At 43.3% G+C, this 24,452-nt stretch overlaps 1 protein-coding gene across 1 annotated transcript in view; it reads right to left on the bottom strand.

Annotated features, from left to right (window-relative positions):
* Positions 1-17,048: 17,048 nt before the first annotated feature.
* DCAF12 (DDB1 and CUL4 associated factor 12) overlaps positions 17,049-24,452 on the bottom strand; it is a 1,353,454-nt gene continuing 1,346,050 nt past the window's right edge. The window contains exon 9 of the mRNA XM_044078016.1: positions 17,049-17,693. Within this exon, the coding sequence (XP_043933951.1) occupies positions 17,535-17,693 (159 nt within the window). The 3' untranslated portion in view covers positions 17,049-17,534. The remainder of the gene's footprint in view (positions 17,694-24,452) is intronic.

The raw sequence follows: 24,452 nt of genomic DNA, 5'->3' as shown, positions 1-24,452 counted from the left end.
TCATCGACTGAAGAAAATAAGAAACTAGCCATTGAAAATACAATCAAATTCATTCCTTTCAAGAAGCTGTTATATACACAAATTATGGTAAATAATCTATATTATACCTTATCTAAATTAAATAAATTCAATCCTAACTTTTTGCCTATATGTCCCCATTGTCTGGATCAAACAGCTGATATTTTACATGTCATGTGGAACTGTACTAAGATACACAACTTATGGTCTTCCTTGAGAGTAAGATTAGAGAAGATGGGATATGAAAAATCAACCCTTGCTTGGGAGACAGCTATATTTCAACTCCCAAAAATATTAAAACATGTTTTTATTACAATGTGTGCCCTTATTAAATTCTTTATTACAAAGAATTGGAATGTCATGTCACCAATTACATGGGAAAATTTTAGCAATCTTGCTATCAAATATATCTCATCTCACAAATTAATTTATTCAAAAACAAAAAACAAACGTTATTACCACAAATATTGGGGTTACTTGCTAGATATAATTCTTGACAAAATTTGCCTACAAATTGTTATGAAAAGCTAACCTTTAAATAAGAAATGAATGCAGTATAACCAGTCTTTCTTGCATCTTCTCCCTTTTCTTAGTATATGTGTAACTAGATATTTTCCATAAACATGCAAATAAATGGTTAAATTTCTATTTTTACTTTATATATAGACTATCCCCATTCAACTATCTCTTATGAGACCAAATGAACATAAGAATTCTCATACTTTACTTGACGATGTAGTGACTTCTTGTGTGTATATATATATATATATGTGTGTGTGTATAATTTTCTCAGAAATAGATTGTTGTCGGTCGTCTTTAGATAGGCATTTGTATTGTTTATTTGTGTTTTTGAGTTACTGTATTGTTGTTATTTGAAAAAAGAAAATTGAAATAAAGAGATTTTGGAAAAAAAAAAAGAAGTGCTCTTGGTCTTTTGACAGTATTTTATGCATGTGCTTCTTAGTGAGAGTGGGGTCAAGGGGAGTGAATCAGCAGTGGTAACTTGACAGGACAGACTTGCTGCAAACATGCAAGCTAGTAGGCTTGCAATATCTTTTGGTCTTTTTGGGAGGTTCCATTATGGAGAAGCTTAGAGTAGAAAGTACAGTTGTGTACACCTACCATAAATGTAAATGTTTGAGTGTATTCACTGTTGCAGTCATCACATTTGGGTTATCCTGCCAGGGGTAGCCCTCAGTTGGCCCGAATACCAGAGGCTTAGTATTTCTGTGTTGGTTGCTGTCACTTCAGGACTGATATCAGGTCATCAGTGGTATAAAAACAGGCAGCCAACACTATTACATCAGTTTTTATTGCCCTGTCAGGAGCCCCCAATAGGGAGCTAGGTTATGGTGGAGGAACACCACCAGTAGAAAGTAAATACCAAAATTTTCTTGTAAGGAGAGAGAGAGAGAGAGAGAGAGACAAGGGGGATGGAGGGAGGAAAACCAGGACTGCAACATTGAATACACTAACATCTACATTTATTTTAAGTGTACACAACTGTACTATGTTCTTAGTGTTTCACTGTTGCAGTCATCACATTTGGGTTGATTTCCAAAGCTGAAGAAAAGGGTGGAGGCAGTCAAGAAGACTGGGGGCTGGCTAGGATGCCCTGCAAGACTGCGGTGGCAAAGCCTGCCCTGGATTTGGAGAAGACAGGCAGGTGGTAATGCTTGGTGAAGGTATAAACAGATATCCATGTTGCAGCCTCCAGGATGTCCCTGGTGGGGACCCCTCTGAGAAAAGCTGCAGAGGTGGAAGTTGCTCTGGTGAAATGTGACCTGACCCCCGTAGGGGGTGGTTTCCCGTGCTGTTTGTAGCAGAAATGGATGAAGTGTGCTATCCATTTGGAGACTGTTTGTTTGGATATGGTCTTTCCCTCTGCTCCTGCAGCGAAACTGACCAGCAATTGATCAGTTTTTCTAAAAGATTTAGCCCTGTCCAGGTAGAATCTGAGCTGTCTGTGCACGTCTAGGGAGTGCAGAATCCTTTCCCCTTGTTTTGTGGGTTAGGGAAAAACGTGGGCAAATGAATGGATTAGTTGAGAGCCACACTGGAACACCAGTTTAGGCATGAATGATGGGTCAAGTCCTGAGGAAGACCCTGTCAGCATGGAAAATGATGAAGGGCTCCACAGCCATAAATGCTTGTAGCTCTGAAACCCTTCTAGCTGAAGTGATGGCCAGAAGCAAGGCTGTCTTCCAAGAGAGAAATTTTAACTCTGCTGAAGCCGCATGCTCAAAGGGGGGCAGGGTGAGCTTTTCCAACACAAAGTTAAGGTCCCAGGCTGGGGTAGGAGCTCTTCTGGGTGGCCTTAAGTTGTTAGCCCCTCTTAGGAACTGTTTGATGAGAGGTGTGAAAAAAGTGGTGGCTCTGTGCTGAAATGAGCAGAGATGGCTGAGGCATTAATTTTAACAGAAGAGAAGGATAGTGTGTAGTAGGTCTGCCAGGTAATCCAAGATGAGAGGTAGGGAGGGCTGTGCCGTTCCAGCTCCCTTAGCCTGGATCTAGGTGTAAAACCTTTTCCACTTGGCAACATAGGATTTTCTAGTGCTGGGGCATCTGGCCTCACATACAACATTTAGAACTTGTTTGCTTAGGCTGGCAGCTTTAGGAGAGGGCAGGGAATAAGCCCATGCTGCCAGGTTGAGGGTCAGCAATTGGGGATGCATGAATTCTCCATTCCTCTGGGTCAGGAGTGTTGGGATCTGAGGTAGGTGCCATGGTGGCAGAGGTGACAAGCTGTACAGCAGTGGGTACCAGTACTGCTGTGGCCAGTCTGGGGCAATCAGGATTGCCCTCGGTTTTTCCTTCCTTATTTTGAGCAGTACCCTTGAAATGAGTGGTAGAGGGGGAAATGCATAGACAGAGAGGTTTACCCACTGGAAGGATAGAGTATCCACTTTCCAGGCCTTGCTGTGAGGTTCTCTGGTGCAGAATTTGCTGAGCTGATGATTGGAGTGGGAGGCAGAGAGATCTACTTTCGGGGTGCCCCATTTCTGGGCTATGAGAGTGAAGGTTATGAGGTCTAGCTGCCACTTGTGTGGATCTAGCAGGTTTCTGCTTAAGTTGTCTGCCAGTGAGTTTAGAGAGCCTGGCAGGAATTGTGCTAACAGGTGTAGTTGCATGGCTGAAGCCGTGCGCTAAAGGGTTATGGTGAGCCTGCAGAGAGGATAAGAGTGAGTCCCTCCCTGCTTGTTGATATACCACATCACTGTGGTGTTGTCTGTTTTGATCAGTAGAGGCCCTGGGGAAGGTAGGGGTCTGAAAGCTGTTAGTGCGTGCTGAACAGCTGACGTCTCTTTAGGTTGATATGCAAATGTATTTGATTTGGGCTCCATTCGCCCTGAATGCACCTGCCATCCAGGTGAGAACCTCAGGCATAGTCTGATGCATCTGTGGTGAGGGTCTGTGTGGCGTGGGGTTTTAAGAAGGGAAGTCCCTTGTTTTGGTTGCATGCTGCTGCTCACCAAAGAAAATCTTTCCTTAGACAAGGTATCATTGGTATAAAAGTTTCCAGGTCTTGAGAGTGCTGACATCACAGGCTTTTAAGGTACCATTGTAGTTTCCTCATATGCAGTCTGGCATATGGAATGAGTAGAATGCAAGATGCCATGAACCCTAGAGCTTTTGCAGGATTTTCCTTGCGGATAACTGGGTTCTGGTGGCTAGTTGAGAAAAGCAGCCTGCCAGGTAGGCTTGTTTTTCTGGCGTAAGGAATGTCATCTGGGATGATGTGTCCAGGCTTGCTCCCAGGAATACAACTTTTTGTGTGGGGGACTAGTTTTGATTTATTTTCATTGATAGTATAGCCCAGGGAGGTCAGTAGGTACTTCACAAAGGTCAGGTGCTGAAGCAGCTTTTCTTGACTGTCTGGCTGAATGAGGCAGTCGTTTAAGTATGGGTAAATCTGAATATTTCTTTGTTTACAAAAAGGAATGGTAGGAGCCAGACATTTTGGGAAAACTCTGGAAGCAGTAGATAAGCCAAAGGGAAGCGCATAGAACTGAAAGTGCATAGATCCTGCCCGGAAACGCAGGTATTTCCAGCATGATTCCCTGATTGGGATGTGTAGGTAGGCCTCTTTTAGGTCTAGGGTGGCTAACCAAGCATCCTTGGAAAGCATAGGTAGAGGCTGCTGGAGGGTGAGCATTTTGAATTTTGGTATCACCAGAAAGGTATTTAGAATGGATAGAAAGATGATGGGGTACCATGTGCCCTCTTTTCTGGGTACCAGGAAAAGTCTGGAGTAGAAACCTTGGCCTATCTGTTCTGCAGAAAAGTACAGTTTTGTGCCTACCATAAATGTAGATGTTCGAGTGTTCACACTGTTGCAGTCATTACACTTGGGTTATCCTGCCGTTAGGTGGTCCCATAGTCGGCCAGAGTTCCAAAGTCTTGATCCGGTGTCGGTTGCTGTCGCTTCTTCCCTGACGTCAGTGCGCCAGGGGTATATAAGATGCATCCAATGCCATTTTCTTCAGTTTTTCTTGCCCTAGATGTCAGGTGCCCCCAAGTAGGTAGGCAATACATATTGCTAGTAAAAAATATACATAGAAAATAAAAAACAATACCTTCAGTTACAAGCAAATACACCTCAAAGGTTCTATAGGATAGAAAGGTATAGATAAGTCCAGCCTGTAGCTCTGAGACTCTTCATGCTGAAGTTACTGCCAGGAGCAGAGCTGTTTTCCATGATAAAAATTTTAGATCGGCTGTATTGGCTGGCTCAAAAGGTGGGTGGGTCAGTTTTTCCAAAATGAAATTGAGGTCCCAAGTTGGTGTTGGTGCTCTCCGGGGCGGTCTTATGTTTTTAGCCCCTCTGACGTACTGCTTTAGCAAGGGGTGAGAAAATAAAGGAGGATCCGTGTTGTAATGTGCTGAAATGGCAGAGGCATGGATCTTAATTGATGAGAAGGATAGGCCTTTGTCCAGTATCTCAGTTAAGTATAGTAAAATCTGAGGAATGTTTGGGACAAGAGGGTCAAGGCTTTGAGCCTGGTTCCAGGTGCAGAATCTCTTCCATTTTTTTGAGTAAGCTTTCCTGGTGCTAGGCCTCCTGACCTCCAAAATGACATCCATAACAGCTTTAGAGAGAGGTGTTGCCTGTTTGACTAATGAATCTGCCATGCAGCCGGGTTTAGGGTTTTGAGCTGACCGTGCAGGATCTGATTGTTTTGTTGAGTCAGAAGGTGTGGAATTGAAGGCAAAATCCATGGTGGGCCTTGAGCTAAGTTCTTTAAGATTGGGAACCAGTGCTGGCGTGGCCAGTCTGGAGCAATCAGGAAGATCTGTGGTTTTTCTTGTCTGGCTTTTAGGAGTACCTTTGAGAGGAGAGGCAGTGATGGGAAGGCATAAACTTTTAGGCTTTTCCAGCTGAAGGAGAGAGCATTCACTTTCCATGCTTGTGTGTGACAAGTCCTTGTGCAGAATTTTTGTAGTTGGCAATTCAGTGAGGAGGCAAAAAGATCTATGTATGGGCATCCCCATTTTTGCATTACCATGCTGAAGATTTGTGGATTCATTTTCCATTCGTGAGGGTCCATGATATTTCTGCTGAAATCGTCTGCCAGAGTATTTTTCTTTCCTGGCAGGAATTGTGCTGGTAGATGAACTTGATAAGTTAGAGCTGTGCTCCACAAGGTCATGGCTTGCCTGCATAGGGGATAAGAATGAGTGCCCCCTTGCTTGTTTATGTACCACATTACTGTGGTCTGTCTTTAATAATAATTGCCCTGGATGCAGAAGGTCCTTGAAAGCTGTTAGGGCATTTTGAACAGCCAACATCTCTTTTTGATTGATGTGAAGATGCATCTGGTCTGTGGTCCACTGGCCCTGAATGCATTTTCCTGCCATGTGTGCTCCCCAGGTGTAATCCGAAGCATCTGTTGTTAGAGTCTGCCTGGCTGTGGGTAGGGTAAAAGGCTGACCCTTGTTTAGGTGACATGCCTGTCCCCACCATTGAAACTCCTGTTGTAGGCAGGGAATCATTGGTATCACTGCTTCTAAACAGTCCAAACACTTTTTTGGGTACCATTGTAATTTCCTCATATGCAGTCTGGCATATGGTATTAGTAGTATGCAAGATGCCATGAATCCCAGGACCTGCAGAATTTTTCTTGCAGGGAGATGGGACTTTTTTGCCAGTAATTGAAAATATTGAGTTAGTTGAACTTGTTTGTCTGGCGTGAGATAAGCCATCTGGGCCATTGTATTTAAGCTGGCACCCAGGAATATAATCTGTGAGGGCACTAGTTTTGACTTCTTTTCATTTACTGTGTACCCTAGAGAAATTAGCAACCTTTTTACAAATGCCAGATGCTGTAGAAGGATGTAATTTGTCTCTGCTTGAATGAGGCAGTCGTCCAGGTATGGATATATTTGAATTCCTTTTTGTCTGCAAAATGCAATTACCGGTGCCAGGCACTTTGTAAAGACCCTGGGCGCAGTAGATAAGCTAAAGGGCAGTGCAGAGAATTGGTAGTGCATTGTACCAGCTTTGAATCTGAAGTATCTTCTGCAATTTTGTCTGATAGGGACATGCAGGTATGCCTCTTTGAGGTTCAGAGTAACAAGCCAAGCTTTCTTGCCCAGCATGGGTAGAAGCTGCTGTAATGTCAACATTTTGAATTTTGGAATATCCAGGTAAGTATTTAGAATTGAAAGGTCTAGTATGGGCCTCCAGGCCTTGTCCTTTCTGGGGACCAGGAAGAGTCTTGAGTAAAATCCTTGTCCTTGTTCCTGTTGTGGTACTTTTTTAATAGCTCTCATGTCCAAGAGGGCTGAAATTTGTTTTTGTGCCCTGCCCATTGATTTTGTGGCAGGTCTGGCATTCCTTTTAGCCTTGGTAAAGTATGAAAGTGGAACCTGTAACCTTGAGACACAATATTCAGAACCCATTTGTCTTGGGTGATTGTTTGCCAGTTTTGAGAAAAAAGTGCTAGTTTTCTCCCTAAAGGGGCTGCCAAAAGGGGAGTGCTTGGCGTACGAAGGGGGAAGTCATTGGGACTGTTTCCTGTAAGGTTGAGACTTGTCCTCACCTCCTTTTGGGGTTGAGGTGCCCCACTGTCGTCTGTTAGAGCCTTGGGGTTGAGATCTGCCTCTTGGGCATCCGTATCTGCCTCTCTGAGGCCTGTCTGACACTGGAAAGGACCAATTCTTTGTTGGCCAATTTCTGCTAAATCGAGGTGGCTGTACCTGTAAGAAATCCTTGACTGTTTGCATAGATTTAGCTTTATCCTCCATTTTCTTTAACACCTCTTCTACTTTAACACCAAACAAGGTATCATGCTGTAAAGGAGCATCCAATAATTTTGCCTTAACATGATCAGGTAAACTCTATTCTTTTAACCAAGCATGTCTTTGAATCACAGAACCTGTAACTGCGGCTCTACAAGAGGCCTCTAAAGAATCAAAACCACATTGCAGAGTATGTTTTCCCACCTGTTCAACTGCATGCAATAAATCCTGCATTTCTTTACAGTCAGTAGCTTCTGAGCTTGCAAGCATTTTCTGTTTTAACTGAGCCATTAAATATTGTTGGTACTTAAGCATGTGAAACTGGCAATTTAAAGCCCTTATTGCTAAAGTTGCAGAAGTGTAAACTTTCTTCCCCCATCTATCCAAAGCTCTCGAATCTCTGTCAGAGGGTACTGGATTTTTTGCAATGGAGGCCTTAACCCCTTTTGGACCCTGGGAAATAGTTTCTGGATCAGCAGAAGGGTTTTTATAAAGAAACTTGTGAGAGTCAGGGACTCTATAATACCTATCTGGCTTAGTGGGTGCAGGGGGCAAAGAATCAGGAGATGAGCTGGATTCAGAGAACACATCATCCACAATATCTAGCACAGGCGGAATAGCCAGGGGCCTGTGCTGAGGCAACAAAAGGAAATTCCTGAGCCTTTTCTTGGATTCTGAATAATCCTGACTTTCCCAATGGAAATGCTCCCTCATGGTATGTAAAGTTTTCCCAAGAGAATAATCCTCAGGAGGAGAGGCTGAAGGGATAGACTCTTTAGCATCAGAGTCCTCATAGGGGGGTAGAGAGTATCCCTGGTCTGAAGAGTAATCAGAGGAAATGGAAAACTGATCAGAGGAATCATAGTCAGTACGAGTAATCAGAGGAAATGGAAACCTGATCAGAGGAATCATAGTCAGTATCCCGCCTAAGCCTTTTCTCAGGAGGGGGATGGGAACCCCTGATTAGAGTAATGAGGTCTTCGGCCATTTTAAGCATCTGTTTCTTAGACATGGAGGACTGTCCAGGAGAATGCTGTACTTGCTTCTTTGTCTTTAATGGTACTTTTATCTTGGCTGTTGCTTTAATGGTAAGTTGTGAAGGTCTGAAAACACCCTCAGAAGCGGATGCCTGCTCAGCGGCTCCAGACCCATCTGAGGGATTAGTTTCCGTAGGCCCAATACCTTGAGTTTCCAGAGGCCTAGTTGTCTCCACGTGGGAGTCGGAGGTGGCCTGTGGCTCTGACGTAGCGGGTGTCAGGGGCTGCGAAAGCACCTCACTGAGAACCGGTGAACCGGCGACTGGCCTAGAAGAGGTTTCGTCGGTTTTGGACCTCGGATGCCTGTCTTTATCCTTGTCTTTGCGTTTTTTCGGAATTGCGGTCGTCGGTTGATCCGGCGGCATAGTATAATTGAACCTTCGGCCAAAGTAGTGTAAAGCAAAATCAAAACGTCTTTTTATAGTGCGTTTGCTAAATCTAGCACAAAACCGACAACTAGTGACGTTGTGATCAGGGCCTAGGCATGGAATACAGTAATAGTGGAAGTCCTTATGAGGTATTTGCTTCCCACAAGAAATACAATTATTAACTTTTTCTGACATCGGTCTGAGGCAAGAAAAAAGTTTCCCCAATGGGGTACTTAGCTTTATTGAAGACTTCGGATATGAAATTCGACTTCGAAAATCTCAGGAGTCGGCCGACCAGCACTTGCGAACTGCTTCTGCTTCGGGCACCGAAAGGCAAGAAAGACTGAAGAAAATGGCGTCGGATGCATCTTATATACCTCTGGCACACTGGCGTCAGGGAAGAAGTGACAGCAACCGACGCCGGACCAAGACTTTGGAACTCTGGCTGACTACAGGACCGCCTGATGGCAGGATAACCCATGTGTAATGACTGCAGCAGTGTAACACGATGAACATCATGCTCTATGGCCCTCATGGAGAGCAGGGAAAGGACTTGCTTTTTTGGCCTCTGCCCACTGGTTTGGAGGAAGATCTGGGAACCCTTTTGGGGTTGGCAGAGTGTAGAAATAAAATTTTTATCCCTGGGACACTATGTTGAGGACCCAGCAGTCTTTGGTAATGGTGGCCCAGTTGCCTGTGTGGAAGGAGAGTTTTCCTCCTAGGGGCACGAGCAGGTGGTCAGAGGGAGGGGGTGAAAGTGTAAAGTCATTGTGAGTTCTTACCATAAGGGGGTGGCTTTGCACTCCCTGTTTTTGAAGAGGAGGAACTCCATTGCATAGATCTCTGCATTCCCTGGGGCTGTTGTCTGGGGGGAGGGTCTGCTTCCCTTGGGTCTGGGCTGAGCTGGACTGGGGGGGACAGGAAAGGACTAGTGCTTGGAGGGGCAATGCCTACTGAACCTCGGAGGCTGGACCTGTAAGAAGTCTTTAACTGCCTGCATAGATTTAGCTTTTTCTTCCATCTTTTTAAGACCTTTCTACCTTGGTGCCAAAAAAGTTGTCTTTGTTCAAGGGGTGCGTCCAATAATTTGGATTTGACATGGTCTGGAAGGTCTGTGCATTAAGCCAAGCATGCCTTCTAATGACAGAACCTGTGACTGCTGCCCTGCAAGATGCTTTTAGGGTGTCAAAACCACATTCTAAGGTGTGCTTAGTTACTTGACTTGCAGAATGCATTTAACTCTTGTAACTCTATTTTCTGCACAAGCAGGAAAAGAAGATATTTTTTGTTTGAGGAGTTCCATGGTATGTTGCTGATATTTCTGCATGTGGAACTGACAATTTAATGTTCTAACAGCAAGAGTAGCAGAGGTGTATACTTTTTTACTCCATCTGTCTAATGCTCGGGAATCCCTATCTGAGGGGGTGGGATTCTTAGCTGAGGTTGCTTTGATTCTTTTAGGTCCTCGAGAGATGACCTCGGGGTCAGCAGTAGGATTTTTGAAAAGAAATTTGTGAGAGTCAGGGACTCTATAATACCTGTCAGGTTTCCTGGGAGCAGAAGGGAGGGTGTTAGGAGTCAGACTGGATTCCATAAAAACATCACCCACAACATCCAGGACAGGAGGAATGGCCAGAGGTCTGTGCTGTGGTAGATATAAGAATTCCCTGAGTCTCTTTTTAGACTGAGTTTAGTCCTGACATTCGCACTGGAAATGCTCCCTTAAAGTGTGTAGGGCTTCCCCAAAGGAAAAGTCCTCGGGTGGAGAGGCTGAAGGGATGGATTCCTCTGCATCAAAATCCTCAAAAGCAGAGAGGGGTTGAATATCTTCATATTCAGATTCATCAGAGTCATCGGGACTCCTGTTCAGATAAAACTACTGGGGACAAGTCTCTTTCTTTTGGAAAGGTTAGCCTGGCTTCCCCTAATAAGCATTATAAGGTCTTCTGCCATTTTAAGCTTTTGAGACTGAGGCAAGGAAGCAGGTGCCTGAGCTTGGGTCTTCATTTTTTTGGGTGTGGTTCATACCCGGGGCCTTAGAAACTCGGTTGTTTTCGAAAGAACTGAAGATGCAAAAGAAGTCGTTGGTCTGTGTTGATTATTGGTAGTGTGAAGTACTTCCTCAGAAGCCAGTGCCTGCTCAGCGGCTCTGGACCCATCCAAGGTAGAGACATCCGGAAGATCCTTAGTTGAAAAAGAGTCTTGCGGCATACAGGACTCCGAAAGGGTCTCGGTAGCAGCCTGCGAATCCACAGAAGCGGGCATCAGGGGCTGCGAAAGCGCCTCACTGAGGATTGGAGAACTGACGACTAGCTTAACAGGAGCATAGTCGGTAGTTTTGGACCTGTGCGGTCTGTCTCTGTCTTTATCCTTACATTTTTTCAGAAGATCGGTAGTCGGGTGGCTTACCGAAGCCATATCTGAATTTGAGGACTGAGAGCGAAAATATCTAGCTACAATAAGGGCCCAACGACATACAGTTCTGATGTTGAACAAAACACAAAAGCGACAGTGGGGGACGTTGTGGTCTGGGCATAAACAGGTGATGCAGTAAGAACGGAAGTCTCGGTGTGGTATTTGCTTTCCACAGGCGAGACAATTGTTAACTTTTTCTGACATTGGTTAGAGCAAGAAAAAAGGATCCCCAATGGGGTACTTAGCTTTAAAAGACTTCAATTCGGAAATGAAAACTCAGGTAGTGGCCAACTGGCACTCGTGCAAACTGGTTCTGCTTCGGGCTCCTCGGCAAGAAAGAATGATGTAAAGGCACCGGCTGCCTGTTTTTATACCACTGACTACCTGACGTCAGCCCTGGAGCAACAGCAACTGACGCAGAAATACTAAGCATCTGGTATTTGGGCTGACTGAGGGGTACCCCTGGCAAGATAACCCAAATGTGATGACTGCAATAGTGATACACGAAGAGCATCTGATAGTTTTATGAACATAAGCCAAAAAGTGGTGATACACCTACATGTACTACTAGTAGCTCATTTTAATAATATCTTGCTGGGTCCTGTGCCAAAACAAAGTAAAGGACATGATACTGATGTAAAATACATTAAGCTTTCTTTACAGTAGAGAGTCAGCTATCCAAACGTTGATTATCCGAAAAGTCAACAGAACCAGCCTTCCAAATTTTTTGGGTAGGAAAAATCATAAAGTCTGAATATGTAAACATTGTATGTATTTGCTTCAGCATGTTTTTTGAGCTTGTAGCCAGCTTGTGTGTGAAAAATATTCTTTATTGTCCACTGGAATCGCTGAATGGTTAAAAAGTGTATTCTTGCATGCAGAGAAAAACAAAATTTTAGAAGATTTTTATCCTGTTCAGTTATATGTTTGATTATCCAAACTACCCTAGGTCTCAATTAGTTCAGATAATCGACTATCTACTGTATATTATTATTTAATGTTGTATGCATTACTGTATATTATTTTTAAATCTCTTTTGCCCTAGAGTCAGATGCACATTTTTTGTCAATTCTACATTATTTGTTTATTTGCTTCTTGTTTGCTCTCTTGATCCCAGGTGATAGCTGATAAGATCCCTTGGTACAGCCCACCTATCCAGTTAAAAAATTAAAAAAATAAATAAATAAATAAAGGCTCATGCCAAACATCTCTCATCTAGGGTGAGGCACATGTTCTCACTCTACAGTCAGCCTAACCAAAACTTCTGCAGAGCTCTGAAAGTTGGGTCTGCTGGGTGAGAATTATCTGATACTCACTATGCTGGTAAGCCAGGACATGCAAGGGTGTAGGCTAGGCATGCTAGGCATGCTAAGTGTAATGAAATGAAAACCGAAGTAATCCAGAAGGCTCAAGTTAAGTCTGGCATCCCACCTGTGACCCAGAGGATGACAGGATTAATAAGAAACAGAGTACAAAGGATTAGTCAGATAAAATCACTTTAGTTAGCAGATCCAGAGAGTAGCAGAATGTAATATGGGAGATGAGCAGTTTGGATTCAGATCAGGATACAGCACAATTGACCCAGTGTTTGCATTGAGACAGACATTTGAGAAGAAGCTAGAAATGAGGAGAGTGTCCAAATGGGCATTCCTAGACTTGGAGAAAGCATATGACAATGTCCCAAGAAAGCTGACTTGGGCAGTAATGCAGTGGTTTGAAGTCCCAGAAACATTGGTAGAATTAGTACAGGCTATGTGCAAGGACCCAATGACTCGAGTACAAACCGTGTTCAGCCTCACAGAGGGGTTCCCAGTGGGAGTGGGTGTACATCAGGGTTCAGCTCTGAGCCCACTGCTGTTCATACTGGCGATGGACTACATTATCAAACAGGTTTGAGGGGACGGATCAACAAAGCTGCTGTATGCAGACAATGTGGCAGTACAGGCAGACTTTGAGCTAGAAAGTACAGTTGTGTACCTACCATAAATGTAGATGTTCAAGTGTATTCACTTGTTGCAGTCATTACACTTGGGTTATCCTGCTGGCAGGCTACCCGCAGTCGGCCCGAATTCCAAATTCCTGGTCTGGCGTCGGTTGCTGTCACCTCTTCCCTGACGTCAGTGCGCCAGAGGTATAAAAGATGCAGCCGACGCCATTTTCTTCAGTTTTTCTTGCCCCAGATGTCAGGTGCCCCCAAAAGGGTAGGCTAAAAAACATTGCTAATAAAAGCATGCACTAAAATAAACAATGCCTTCATCTACAAGCAAATACACCACATAGGTTGTATAGGATAGAGAAGTACAGATAAGTCCCAGCAAAGAAAGGGGGATGGTGGGTGGGTAACCTGGACTGCAACAGTGAATACACTCGAACATCTTCATTTATGGTAGGTACACAACTGTACTATGTTCATCATGTTTCACTGTTGCAGTCATTACACTTGGGTTGAATCCCAAAGCTGAGGTTGGGCGGCTGGGTCTAAATAGAATTAGGACTGGCTATAAGGCCCTGCAAGACTGCAGTGGCAAAGCCTGCTCTGGATTTAGAGTAAAGAGGCAAGTGGTAGTGCTTAGTAAATGTGTGCACTGAAGCCCAAGTTGCAGCCTCCCAAAATATCCTTGGTTGGTACTCCTCTGAGGAAGGCTGCTGCCCTGGTAGAATGTGGTCTAATGCCCTTAGGCACTGGTTTACCACGTTGAGAATAGCAGAAACGAATGCAGTGTCCTATCCATTTTGAAATAGTCTGCTTTGAGATGGCCTTTCCTTGTGATCCTGCAGCATATGCCACTAAAAGTTGTTCAATCTTTCTGAATGTTTTAGTTTTGTCCAAGTAGAAGCGTAGCTGTCTGTGTATGTCCAAAGAATGCAGAAGTCTATCCCCTTTATTCTGCGGGTTTGGGTAAAAAGTAGGCAAATTAATGGTATGGTTAAGAGCCACACTGGGCACTACCTTAGGCATAAATATTGGGTTTGTCATTAGAGAAACTCTGTCCGGATGGAAGATAATAAAAGGTTCTACAGCCATTAATGCCTGCAACTCTGAGACTCTTCTTGCTGAAGTTATTGCTAGGAGCAGAGCTGTTTTCCATGATAAGAATTTTATCTCAGCTGTATTGACTGGCTCAAAAGGAGGCAGTGTGAGTTTTTCCAAGACAAAGTTGAGGTCCCATGCAGGTATTGTTGCTCTCTTTGGAGGTCTTATGTTTTTGGCCCCCCTGAGGAACTGCCTAAGCAATGGATATGAAAAAATAGGCGAGTCTGTATTGTAATGAGCTGAAATGGCAGAGGCATGGATCTTAATTGATGAGAAGGACAGGCCTTTGTCCAGCATCTCAGTTAGATATTGTAAAGTCTGAGGAATATTTGGAACAAGCACGTCAATTCCTTGTGCCTGATTCCAAGCACAGAATCTCTTCCATTTTTCTGCATAAGATTTTCTTTGTCTTTAAAACTGTTTTAGTCTTTGTCTCTGATGCTGAAGTTGGCTTGATATAAAGCTGTGTAGGTCTGAAAACATCCTCAGAAGCCGATGCCTGCTCAGCGGCTCCGGACCCATCTGAGGGATTACTTTCCGAAGGCCCAATACCTTGAGTATCCAGAGGCCTAGCTGTATCCACGTGGGAGTCAGAGGCAGCCTGTGGCTCTGAGGTAGCAGGTGTCAGGGGCTGCGAAAGCACCTCACTAAGAACCGGTGAACCGGCGACTGGCCTAGAAGAGGCCTCATCGTCGGTTTTGGACCTCAGATGCATGTCCTTTTCTTTTTCCTTGCGGTTTTTATCAACTCCGGTCGTCAGCTGTTCTGACGGCATTATGTAGTTAAACCTTCGGCCAAAGTAATGAAAAGCAAAATCGTACTGACGCTTAATAGCGCGTTGGTTAAATCTAGCACAAAACCGACAACTAGCAACGTCGTGGTCAGGGCCTAGGCAAGGAATACAGTAAGAGTGAAAATCCTTATGAGGTATTTGCTTCCCACAAGAAATACAACTGTTAACTTTTTCTGACATCGGTCTGGAGCAAGAAAAATGTTTCCCCAATGGGGTACTTAGCTTTATAGAAGACTTCGGATCTGAAATTCAATTTCGAAAATCTCAGGAGTCGGCCGACCGGCATTTGCGAACTGCTTTTGCTTCGGGCACCATGCGGCAAGAAAGACTGAAGAAAATGGTGTCAGCTGCATCTTTTATACACCTGGCGCACTAATGTCAGGGAAGAGGCGACAGCAACCGACGCCGGACCAGGACTTTGGAATTCGGGCCGACTGCGGGTAGCCTGCCAGCAGGATAACCCAAGTGTAATGACTGCAACAGAGAAACACGATGAACACCTTCAGCAAAGGATAAGAGAATGGAATGCAAATCTGAAGGCACATGGGACGAAACTAAGCACAGATAAGATGGTGGTGTGTGTGTGTCTTTCGGCTTTTCCCGGTTAGGGGTCGCCACAGCGGAACTCCGGTCCGCTAATGATTGGCAGTAGAGTTTTACATGCTGGCTTGCCGGGCCTAACGCACAACCTTCAACGAAGGAACGCCCATTCACGCATGTCGTCACACAGTAGACTGAGAATCGAACGGCCAACGTCTAACTGTGAGGCGACAACGCTACCGCAGCACTAATGGCAGCAAATTGGGGAAATCAGAAGAAGCTGAGAACAGAGCTAGAAGGGAAGATAGTGGAACAGGTAAGCACCTTCAAGTATCTGGCTGGGGTAGTTGAGGAGAAGGGTAGTCTGAATGAAGAGGTCAAAGCTAGAATCAGAGGGGCTACAGCCAACTGGCATAGAGTATCAGGTGTAGTCTATGACAGACGAATGCCAAAGAAGCTAAAAATTAAGTTGTACAAGACAGTGGTGCGACCAGTACGTACTTCTGTATGGTACAGAAACCTGGGCAGTAAATGCAGAACAGTTGAAGAAGCTAGAGGTGATGGAAATGAAGTGCCTGAGAAAGGTGGTAGGATGCACACTGTGGGACAGAAATGATGACATAAGAGCAAAAGTCAAAGTACCTCCAATTGCAGAAAAGATCAAAGAGAACAGATTACAGTGGTTTGGGCACATGTAGAAAAGCAGAAGACAATTTGGTAAGGAAGATTTGGGACAGACAGGAAGAAGGTAAGAGGAAGCGAGGATGTCCAGCAAAGAGGTGGATGGATTGTGTGAAAGAATATCTGTGGCAGTCAGGCATGAGTGTTGAAGAAGGCAGGAGTGTGGCACTGAATTGAGAGAGGTGGTGACAGTTAACACGATACCCCAACCCCATGTAGAAAAACGGGAAAAAGGGGAGCTGATGATGACCTAGAGACTCTCTGACTCCCTACCTGTGGGAGGAATAAAGATGCCTAATTGAAGTTTCACGCAGTTTGTTCAGTTAAGTAGATGGAGGAGTGTTCTTGTTCTACATACTTAACTGAATATAAACTACGTGAAACTTCAACAAGGCATCTTTACTCCTCCCACAGGGAAGGTATTAGAGAGTCTCCCAGATCTGTTAGCTAAAGTGATTTTACCTAGACTAAAGTGTAATGAAATGGGGACATTTCCACATGCATCTAATTTCCATTGCTCAGGAATTCTACTGCAACAGTGATCCATATCAAGAACACCTCTTTTTACCAGACATAAGCATGATAAGGCAAATACTACAAAACAGAAGTTCCCATGTGGTACCCTTTTCTTCTGCCTTCACTCTTACCTACTGCTTACTTTATTACTATTTTACTACAGTAATGAACTCTTTTTGATTTCTGTACATTACACACAACTGATGCTATGTATAAGTTGCTACATTACTTTGTGCTGTTTATAATTTGTCTGCAGTGCCTTCATGATCAATAAAGATGCTCACCTGGCAACATACATCAAGAAAGCTGTAAAAAAATGAAAATGTTAACAGCATTGCTTGCAGGAATCATTCGAAATTCATTTTAATAACACATGGGAGTATGAAACACTCGAACTCCGACTCTAAGAAACATTACATACAGCTTTATTAGCAGGTAATGTTATTCACAGTCAACAAATCCATTTAAATACAGGATCAAACAAACAAAACTGTGAAATAACTTGTATTTACATATAAAGGAAAACATCCGCTCTGGCAATCTTATTTTTATTTGTCGATACTTCAATGATACAAGGTAACTACTATATACATTATAGCCTTCCAGACTTTCACAGAAAATCCAGGAGTGGCTCAAGAGAATATAAAACTCCATCCTCAAACCTATGGAGAGGGGAGACTGCTTTATGGAAATACAACTCAGATGAGTCAAATAAAACAGTTTAAAATAAATCAAAATTTCACCCTTAACAAAAAGCAAAACTAAATAAATGTCTACAAAACTTGTCAAGCAAAGTTTCATAAAATCATCTGACTAGGTAACAAAGTTTTATACAATGAACAAAAACAAAACAAAAAAAATCATGTGACAAATCTATGAAATTGAAGATGTTAGCTCCACAAGCCGGCATAGTTGCCATGTAGGCCGGAAGGAAGAGGACCACCCGCTACAAACAATTTTGTTCCAGAAGAGTCATAACAATGGGTATATACTGCATTCGGGTACACAGAGTGGTCAGAGAAATAGCTCCTCCATGTTTCATCATGATTCTGTAATAAAAGAATATAACACAGAAATGAACTTTATTGACCAGAAAACATGAGAAGAAACAGTAATAAGCATAATAACCTTATTTAGATATCTGATCAGAATATCTAATTAACAAGGGAAAAGCAAAAATAATAGAGAGATGATACACAAGTATGAAACAATCTATAAATCTTTTAATAGCAATTTCTGAAAAGTGAGTTTATATGTCTTCTTGTTTTACAGTTGGTTAAAAAAACTCAAATTCCACAACCAAAGAAGTTATGTCTGCTTTGGCTCACATCAGTGCATACCTCTCAACCTGGAAACATCAAAAATCTGGACAAGGCTCATGAAAAATAGGTACAAATCTGTACGCTGATTAACATCCAATTTGCATACATAATTACGTAACACACACACTCCAGTGGAATTGTGGGATACCAACTTTCATACTGAAGAACAGGCAACCAAAATATGGCACCAAAGTCCCACTGCACGCAGCCATTCCAATGTCCCATTACATGGCTATTTCGCCCCATTTACCATAAACACTAATGTGTGCATACTGCTTACTTCTACAATGATTATTTATATTTTATTTTTACAGCACAACAATGCACAAACACTAACAGACATCTGGTAAACAAAGCAATACTGTCTCACAATGAAAACAGACTTGGCATTAAAACTTCTCTGCCCTTGAAATTCACATTTATTGAAACAGCATTGAAACCCACACCACATCCAAAGAAAATGCATCTGGCCAGTGGTAGATAAAGATTACCTTTGGGCTGTTTTCAAATCATTGGCCCCTTGCACACAAAACAAGAAACATACATGTGTTCTTTTCCTTGATACACCTTCCTGATTTTATTAAATTATATTCCTTGTAGAATACAGCATACTTGTTAGAGTGCATTTTAAATTTATTCTTTGTGCATTTTTCCTGGAGACTGTACTGTAGGCAATGAAACAAAATGCATGAACCAATAATGACAAAACTGCCCAATTCAGAACATTTCCATCATAAAAGTCTACTCAAACTGCTACAATCCACCAGTATCAGTGAATATGCACAATCTCTACAGAAGTAAAATTCATCTAAATAATTCCACATTAAAGAGATCTGTAACTAATGAAGTTGCTGCTAGCAAACAACTTTATATAGTTTATTGTTTCATCTACAAATAAAGTGTCTGTTGCCCTTGAGGAGGCTTAAAAACCTCAGCTTTGGCCGGCTAAGAACTTGCTGTATTCAACTGGACGTATAAGAAAATTTAAGTACCTTTATCAGCACTTTTTTTTCAAAAAAAATACAGTATTTAAATTGATTTTAACTGTGTGTTGCAGGATTATTAACTGAACTGGAAGTTAGTCAGTGTTTGCTGAATTTTGTTATTTGCTAGTAATTACAGGTGTGGGAGTAGCCACATTCTTTGATTTCCTGTCCTTGCCTATTTAAGTGGTACAGTGTGAAATATTTTCTGCTTAAAAACCTCAGCTTTGGCCGGCTAAGAACTTGCTGTATTCAACTGGACGCATAAGAGAATTTAAGTACCTTTATCTGCACTTTTTTCAAAAAAATACAGTATTTAAATTGATTTTAACTGTGTGTTGCAGGAATATTAACTGAACTGGAAGTTAGTGTTTGCTGAATTTTGTTATTTGCTAGTAATTACAGGGATGGGGGTAGCCACATTCTTTGATTTCCTGTCCTTGACTATTTAAGTGGTACAGTGTGAAATATTTTCTGCTTAAAAACCTCAGCTTTGGCTGGCTAAGAACTTGCTGTATTCAACTGGACGTATAAGAGAATTTAAGTACCTTTATCTGCACTTTTTTTTAAAAAAATACAGTATTTAAATTGATTTTAACTGTGTGTTGCAGGAATATTAACTGAACTGGAAGTTTTGACTACTCTTCAGTTAGTCCCACCCACCCTCCCTGTTTTTGTTTTGGTGTTAATCTTAGTGGCCTTGAAACTGCCCGCCCCTCTTGTAAATTTGTGTTTGGATACTCCTTCTGGGCCCATCTCATTTGCTCACTCAACTGAGTGCAGTGAGATCATATTCTGATTTCAGGCACTCCTACTGTGTACAAAGAGAGCATCTGGGAAACAGAAAAAAATTTAAGCTTGTTTCCTGCCTTTCCTGTTAAGTGGTATAGACTATTTGTAGGCTTCTGAGCCCCCAAGCCCTTCTGTGTTGGAGGGAAGCCTTCTAGCTTAGTTTTTTTTCTTATAACTAGCCAGTTTTCTAGTTTTAGCACTCAAATCTGTTTCTTTGATCTCAGCACTTGTTCAGAAAAAAAAAAATTTCATCTGCTTTTACTGTACTTGTGTTTCTACCTACTTTATTTTACTTTTGCATCATCTTAAAAGTACTCAATTGTATTTATTACTGCTTGGTGTAACTCATTCTAAGCCTTTTGGTTTAAACACTTGGGCTTCAGACCAGTTGTTTTGCACTGAGAGGGTTTGTGGTCTGCACTGTAGTGGCAGAACAGGTAGCTTACATCCTTCTAGGTTGGGAACTGCTGATTGAGGGCTCAGTGTCTGTTATTCTAAAAGTGTATTAATTCTGGTTTAAGCACTTGGGCTTTCAGGACAGTTATTTTACATTAAGAGGGTTTGTGGTCTGCACTCTTGTGGGAGGAGAGGCTGGACTCTGCCCTTCTGAGCTGGGTATTTCTGGTTAAAGGCTTATAGTGCATGCATATCTGAACTGCTTCTTACTGAAGTTGGTGCGCCTTGTTTGCTGTGGCATAGACTGGATTCGGGCCTGCTGGATCTAGCTTTGTTTGTGTAACTGGAGCACTAATCCAGGCATTCTCTAAAGTATTCAATTGTATTTATTACTGCTTGGTAGTAACTTGATTAAAGTGTAGCTATCATTCTAAGTCTTTTGGATTAAGCACTTGGGCTTCAGATCAGTTGTTTTACATTAGGAAGGTTTGTGGCATGCACTGTGGTGGCAGGACAGGTAGCTTTCATCCTTCTAAGTTGGGAACTGCTGATTGAGGGCCCAGTGTCTGTTATTCTTAAAGTGTATTAGTTCTGGTTTAGGCACTTGGGCTTCAGGCCAGTTATTTTACATTAAGAAGGTTCGTGGTCTGCACTCTTGTGGGAGAAGAGGCTGGACTCTGCCCTTCTGAGCTGGGAATTTCTGGTTAAAGGTTTATAGTGCCTGAATATTTGAACTGTATCTTACTGAAATTGGTACACCTTGTTTGCTGTAGCATAGACTAGATCCAGGCCTGCTGAATCTAGCTTTGTTTATATGCTTGTTGTTTGTTTGCTTGTTATTTCCCTGGAACGCTAATTCCACCTAATACGCGGCTTCTCAGCTTCTGTGGATCACTAGTGATATCTGCATTGCTTACTGTACTTATTTCCTTGTTTCACTTGAAAGAAAGTTACTGTTTGCCGTTTTTACATTTAAGTTACCTGTAACACATTGCACTTAAGTTACCTGGCACTTGCGCGCTAAAGCAATTATATAAGTCAGCACTAAAAATTAAAAGCACTACACCCTCACTCCCCACTGGCCCTTGTTTTCAATTATTAAGGAATTCCCAATATTATTCTAGCATGTCCAAAGGTCAGTTGTCAATCTCCTCTCCGGTCCAGCTGGTGAATCTGGGAATCTTGAGGCAATGTTACAACTGCCTCATGTACACAGACAACCCTCTCCTCCTGCCAACAAATTCCAACACATGAGAGATGCAACCATATAACCAAACTGGAGGCTAAACTCTCTCAACTCAGTACTGGCATAACCAGTCAGGAGGAGAAGGAAACCACACTCGCTACAATTCCAGTCTCACATAGACCTACCACGACAGCAAACCAAACACATAATCACACAAAACCATACTCGGAAGCTCTAAATAAAGATCTGCCTAAGCAGGAGAGACCTCCAAAGCAGACACCCAAGCAACCGCTACCCCAAAACAAAACACGTGCAACACATATCTCATAACGCCAGTGTGCCGAACAGTCACAGCCCTTAAGACTAAACAACACACCTGATACACTTGTAATAGGTGACTCTATCGTCAGGCACACTGACCTCCCGCTCACCAGGCTGAACAAGGAGAGGGTCACGGAGAGCAGCCTGTTGGGCGCTAGGATCCGCCACATAACACAAGCACTCAGGTCACTCCAAGGCAAGTACAAATATGACTCAGTCATTGCCCATGCTGGTGTGAATGACCTGAGACGTACCTCCCTGGACTACATGAAAAGAGACATAAAGGAGCTCTCTGAGCATGTAGCCCAGGCCGGTATGACCCTGACCTTGAGTAGCATCTTACCCTCACCAAGAATGATGCCACAATATGAAGACAAGATGATCAATTTCAACAATTGGCTTAAGTACTGGTGTCATTCAAAGGGGATCCAATGCCTGTCAGCTTGGGATGATATGCTCGACAAGCCACGATGCTTCGCTAGGGACGGCTTTGCACCTGTCACCCCTGGGCTTTCGGATATTGGCAAAGGCTCTTGCTACCCCCATAGTGCCTTTTTTAGGCAAGGCTCAAAATACAAACCCACCTCCATAGGTATCACAAGGGATAAGAAACTAAGAGTAATGCTACTCAATGCCAGAAGTCTAAACCTCAAGATGCACGCACTCGAAACTCTCCTTAGCATGGAGAACATCGATATCTGTGCAGTAAGAGAAACCTGGTTCAGGGCTCCTGAGAGCACCCCAGCACTACCATGTTATACCTCATACCATGCTTTTCGGCCCCAAAACTTGGACCGAACCACAAAAGGAGGGGGAGTATCGATATTCATCAAAGATACCCACACCTCCAGGTTGGTGGCAAAGCACGAAGCATCAGAGACTATCCATGTGCAACTAACAGTGGGTAAATCTGCCTTCCAGTTTATAGCCTGCTACAGACCACCCTCCCAAACCCAGGAACCCCACTTGGCCTTTCTGAGAACACTGGAAAATATGAAGGTCTCTCCAAACACCATTATATTGGGCGACTTCAACTACCCAAACATAGACTGGGAGCATTACTCTAGCTCCAACACCCTAGCCCAAAGGTTCCTAGAATTTATAAACTCAAATGCTATGGAACAACTTGTTACCACTCCCACAAGAGGGGAAAACAAACTGGACCTGATCATCACCAACATGGGGACTCTATGCTCCAGACCAGAAGTGTATCCCTCACTGGTAAGATCAGACCGTAAACTAATCTCACTGGATATTCACATCCCGACCCCACCCCCTGCCCAGAAAACCACAGTGAAAAACTTCTCTAAATCAAATTTCACACTCCTCAAAACCGAGGTGGAATCCTTCAAAGCCCCTGGGCCTGTGGAAAATATGGCCCAGACCGCAGGATCCTTTATAAACGCATTCTATGAACACCTTCAGGAATGCATGGATCATGCGATCCCAAATAAAACCAAGACCCAATCCTCCAAAGGCAGACGTCCTGTCTGGTGGACCCCAGCCATAAACAAACTATACAATAGAAGGAGGAAGCTACTAAATGACAAAGCAAAATCCCAAAATGGGAAGGCATCACCGATCAGTATTAGCAAAAAACTACGGGCACTCATAAAATTGTCTAAGGCCAGCTTCGAGAGAAAAATTGCACAGGACACTAAGGATAATCACAAGGCTTTCTTTAGTTATGTTAGGAACCTGGGTGGTAATTCCCAGATATGCTCAGAATTAGTCCAAAATGATAAAAAATACACTGAACCCACAGACATTGCCAACATCCTAGCTGACAGGTTCAGCGCAAACTTCCCCCCCCCACCAAAAGGGCAAATATCTAACTCAGCAGAGTGCAGCACCCCTGACATCTCATATGCTCAGGTAAGAGCCGCCTCTCCAAAGCAAAAACACAGCATCAATGGGACCAGACGGTGTCCCGGCTGCGCCTACATGAACTCCAAGAAGAGCTAAACCCAAACATAAAACTACTGTTCAATCTCAGCCTTACTACAGGATATGTGCCCAAAGAGTGGCGTACAGCAACAGTGGTCCCTCTCCATAAAGGTGGTGCATCAACGGATCCTGGAAACTATCGCCCCATAAGCCTGACTAGCTTGGTCTGAAAAGCTATGGAAAGGATCATCATGGACCTCATAAATAAAGATACTGGGGACCTACAGACACTGGATCCTACCCAGTTCGGCTTTGTTAAGGGCAGATCCTGCCTCTTAAACCTGGTTGATTTCTTTGAAACAGTCACCAAGGCCATTGACTAGGGGAAGGTGGTCCACACAGCCTACCTGGACCTCGCAAAAGCCTTCGATACAATACCCCACTCGGGCATTATAGATAAGCACACCAGCTTAAATATAAACCCCTATGTCACTAGATGGATTGCAAACTGGCTCAAGGACAGAACCCACATGGTTAGAATTGCTGGAGCCATGTCAGACTCCAAACCAGTTACAAGTGGTGTCCCACAAGGCTCAGTCCTGGGACCTCTCTTGTTCGGTATATATTTCTTGGAGGTACAGGCCAACACGGAAGGACTGTGGCTGACCAAGTTCGCAGATGACTGCAAACTGGGCGCCATAATCGACTCTCCAGCCGACACAAGCATCCTCCAAAAGGGCCTTACAGAAACAGACAACTGGTGCCAGAGCCATGGCCTCAAGCTAAATGCCAAAAAGTGTATAGTCTTCCCCTTTGGCAAAAACAAAGTGCCCACAAATTACCACATAGGTGGTAATCCATTAAGTACAGAAGAAGTAATTAGGGAAACTGGGGACCCAAGTTGATAGCAATCTCTCATTT

The sequence above is a fragment of the Protopterus annectens genome, chromosome 1.part1 (genome assembly GCF_019279795.1).
Source record: "Protopterus annectens isolate FY-2018-M chromosome 1.part1, PAN1.0, whole genome shotgun sequence".
Lineage (NCBI taxonomy): Eukaryota > Metazoa > Chordata > Ceratodontiformes > Protopteridae > Protopterus > Protopterus annectens.
Note: the sequence above shows the minus strand (reverse complement) of the source record. Positions and strands in the feature narration are given on the sequence as shown.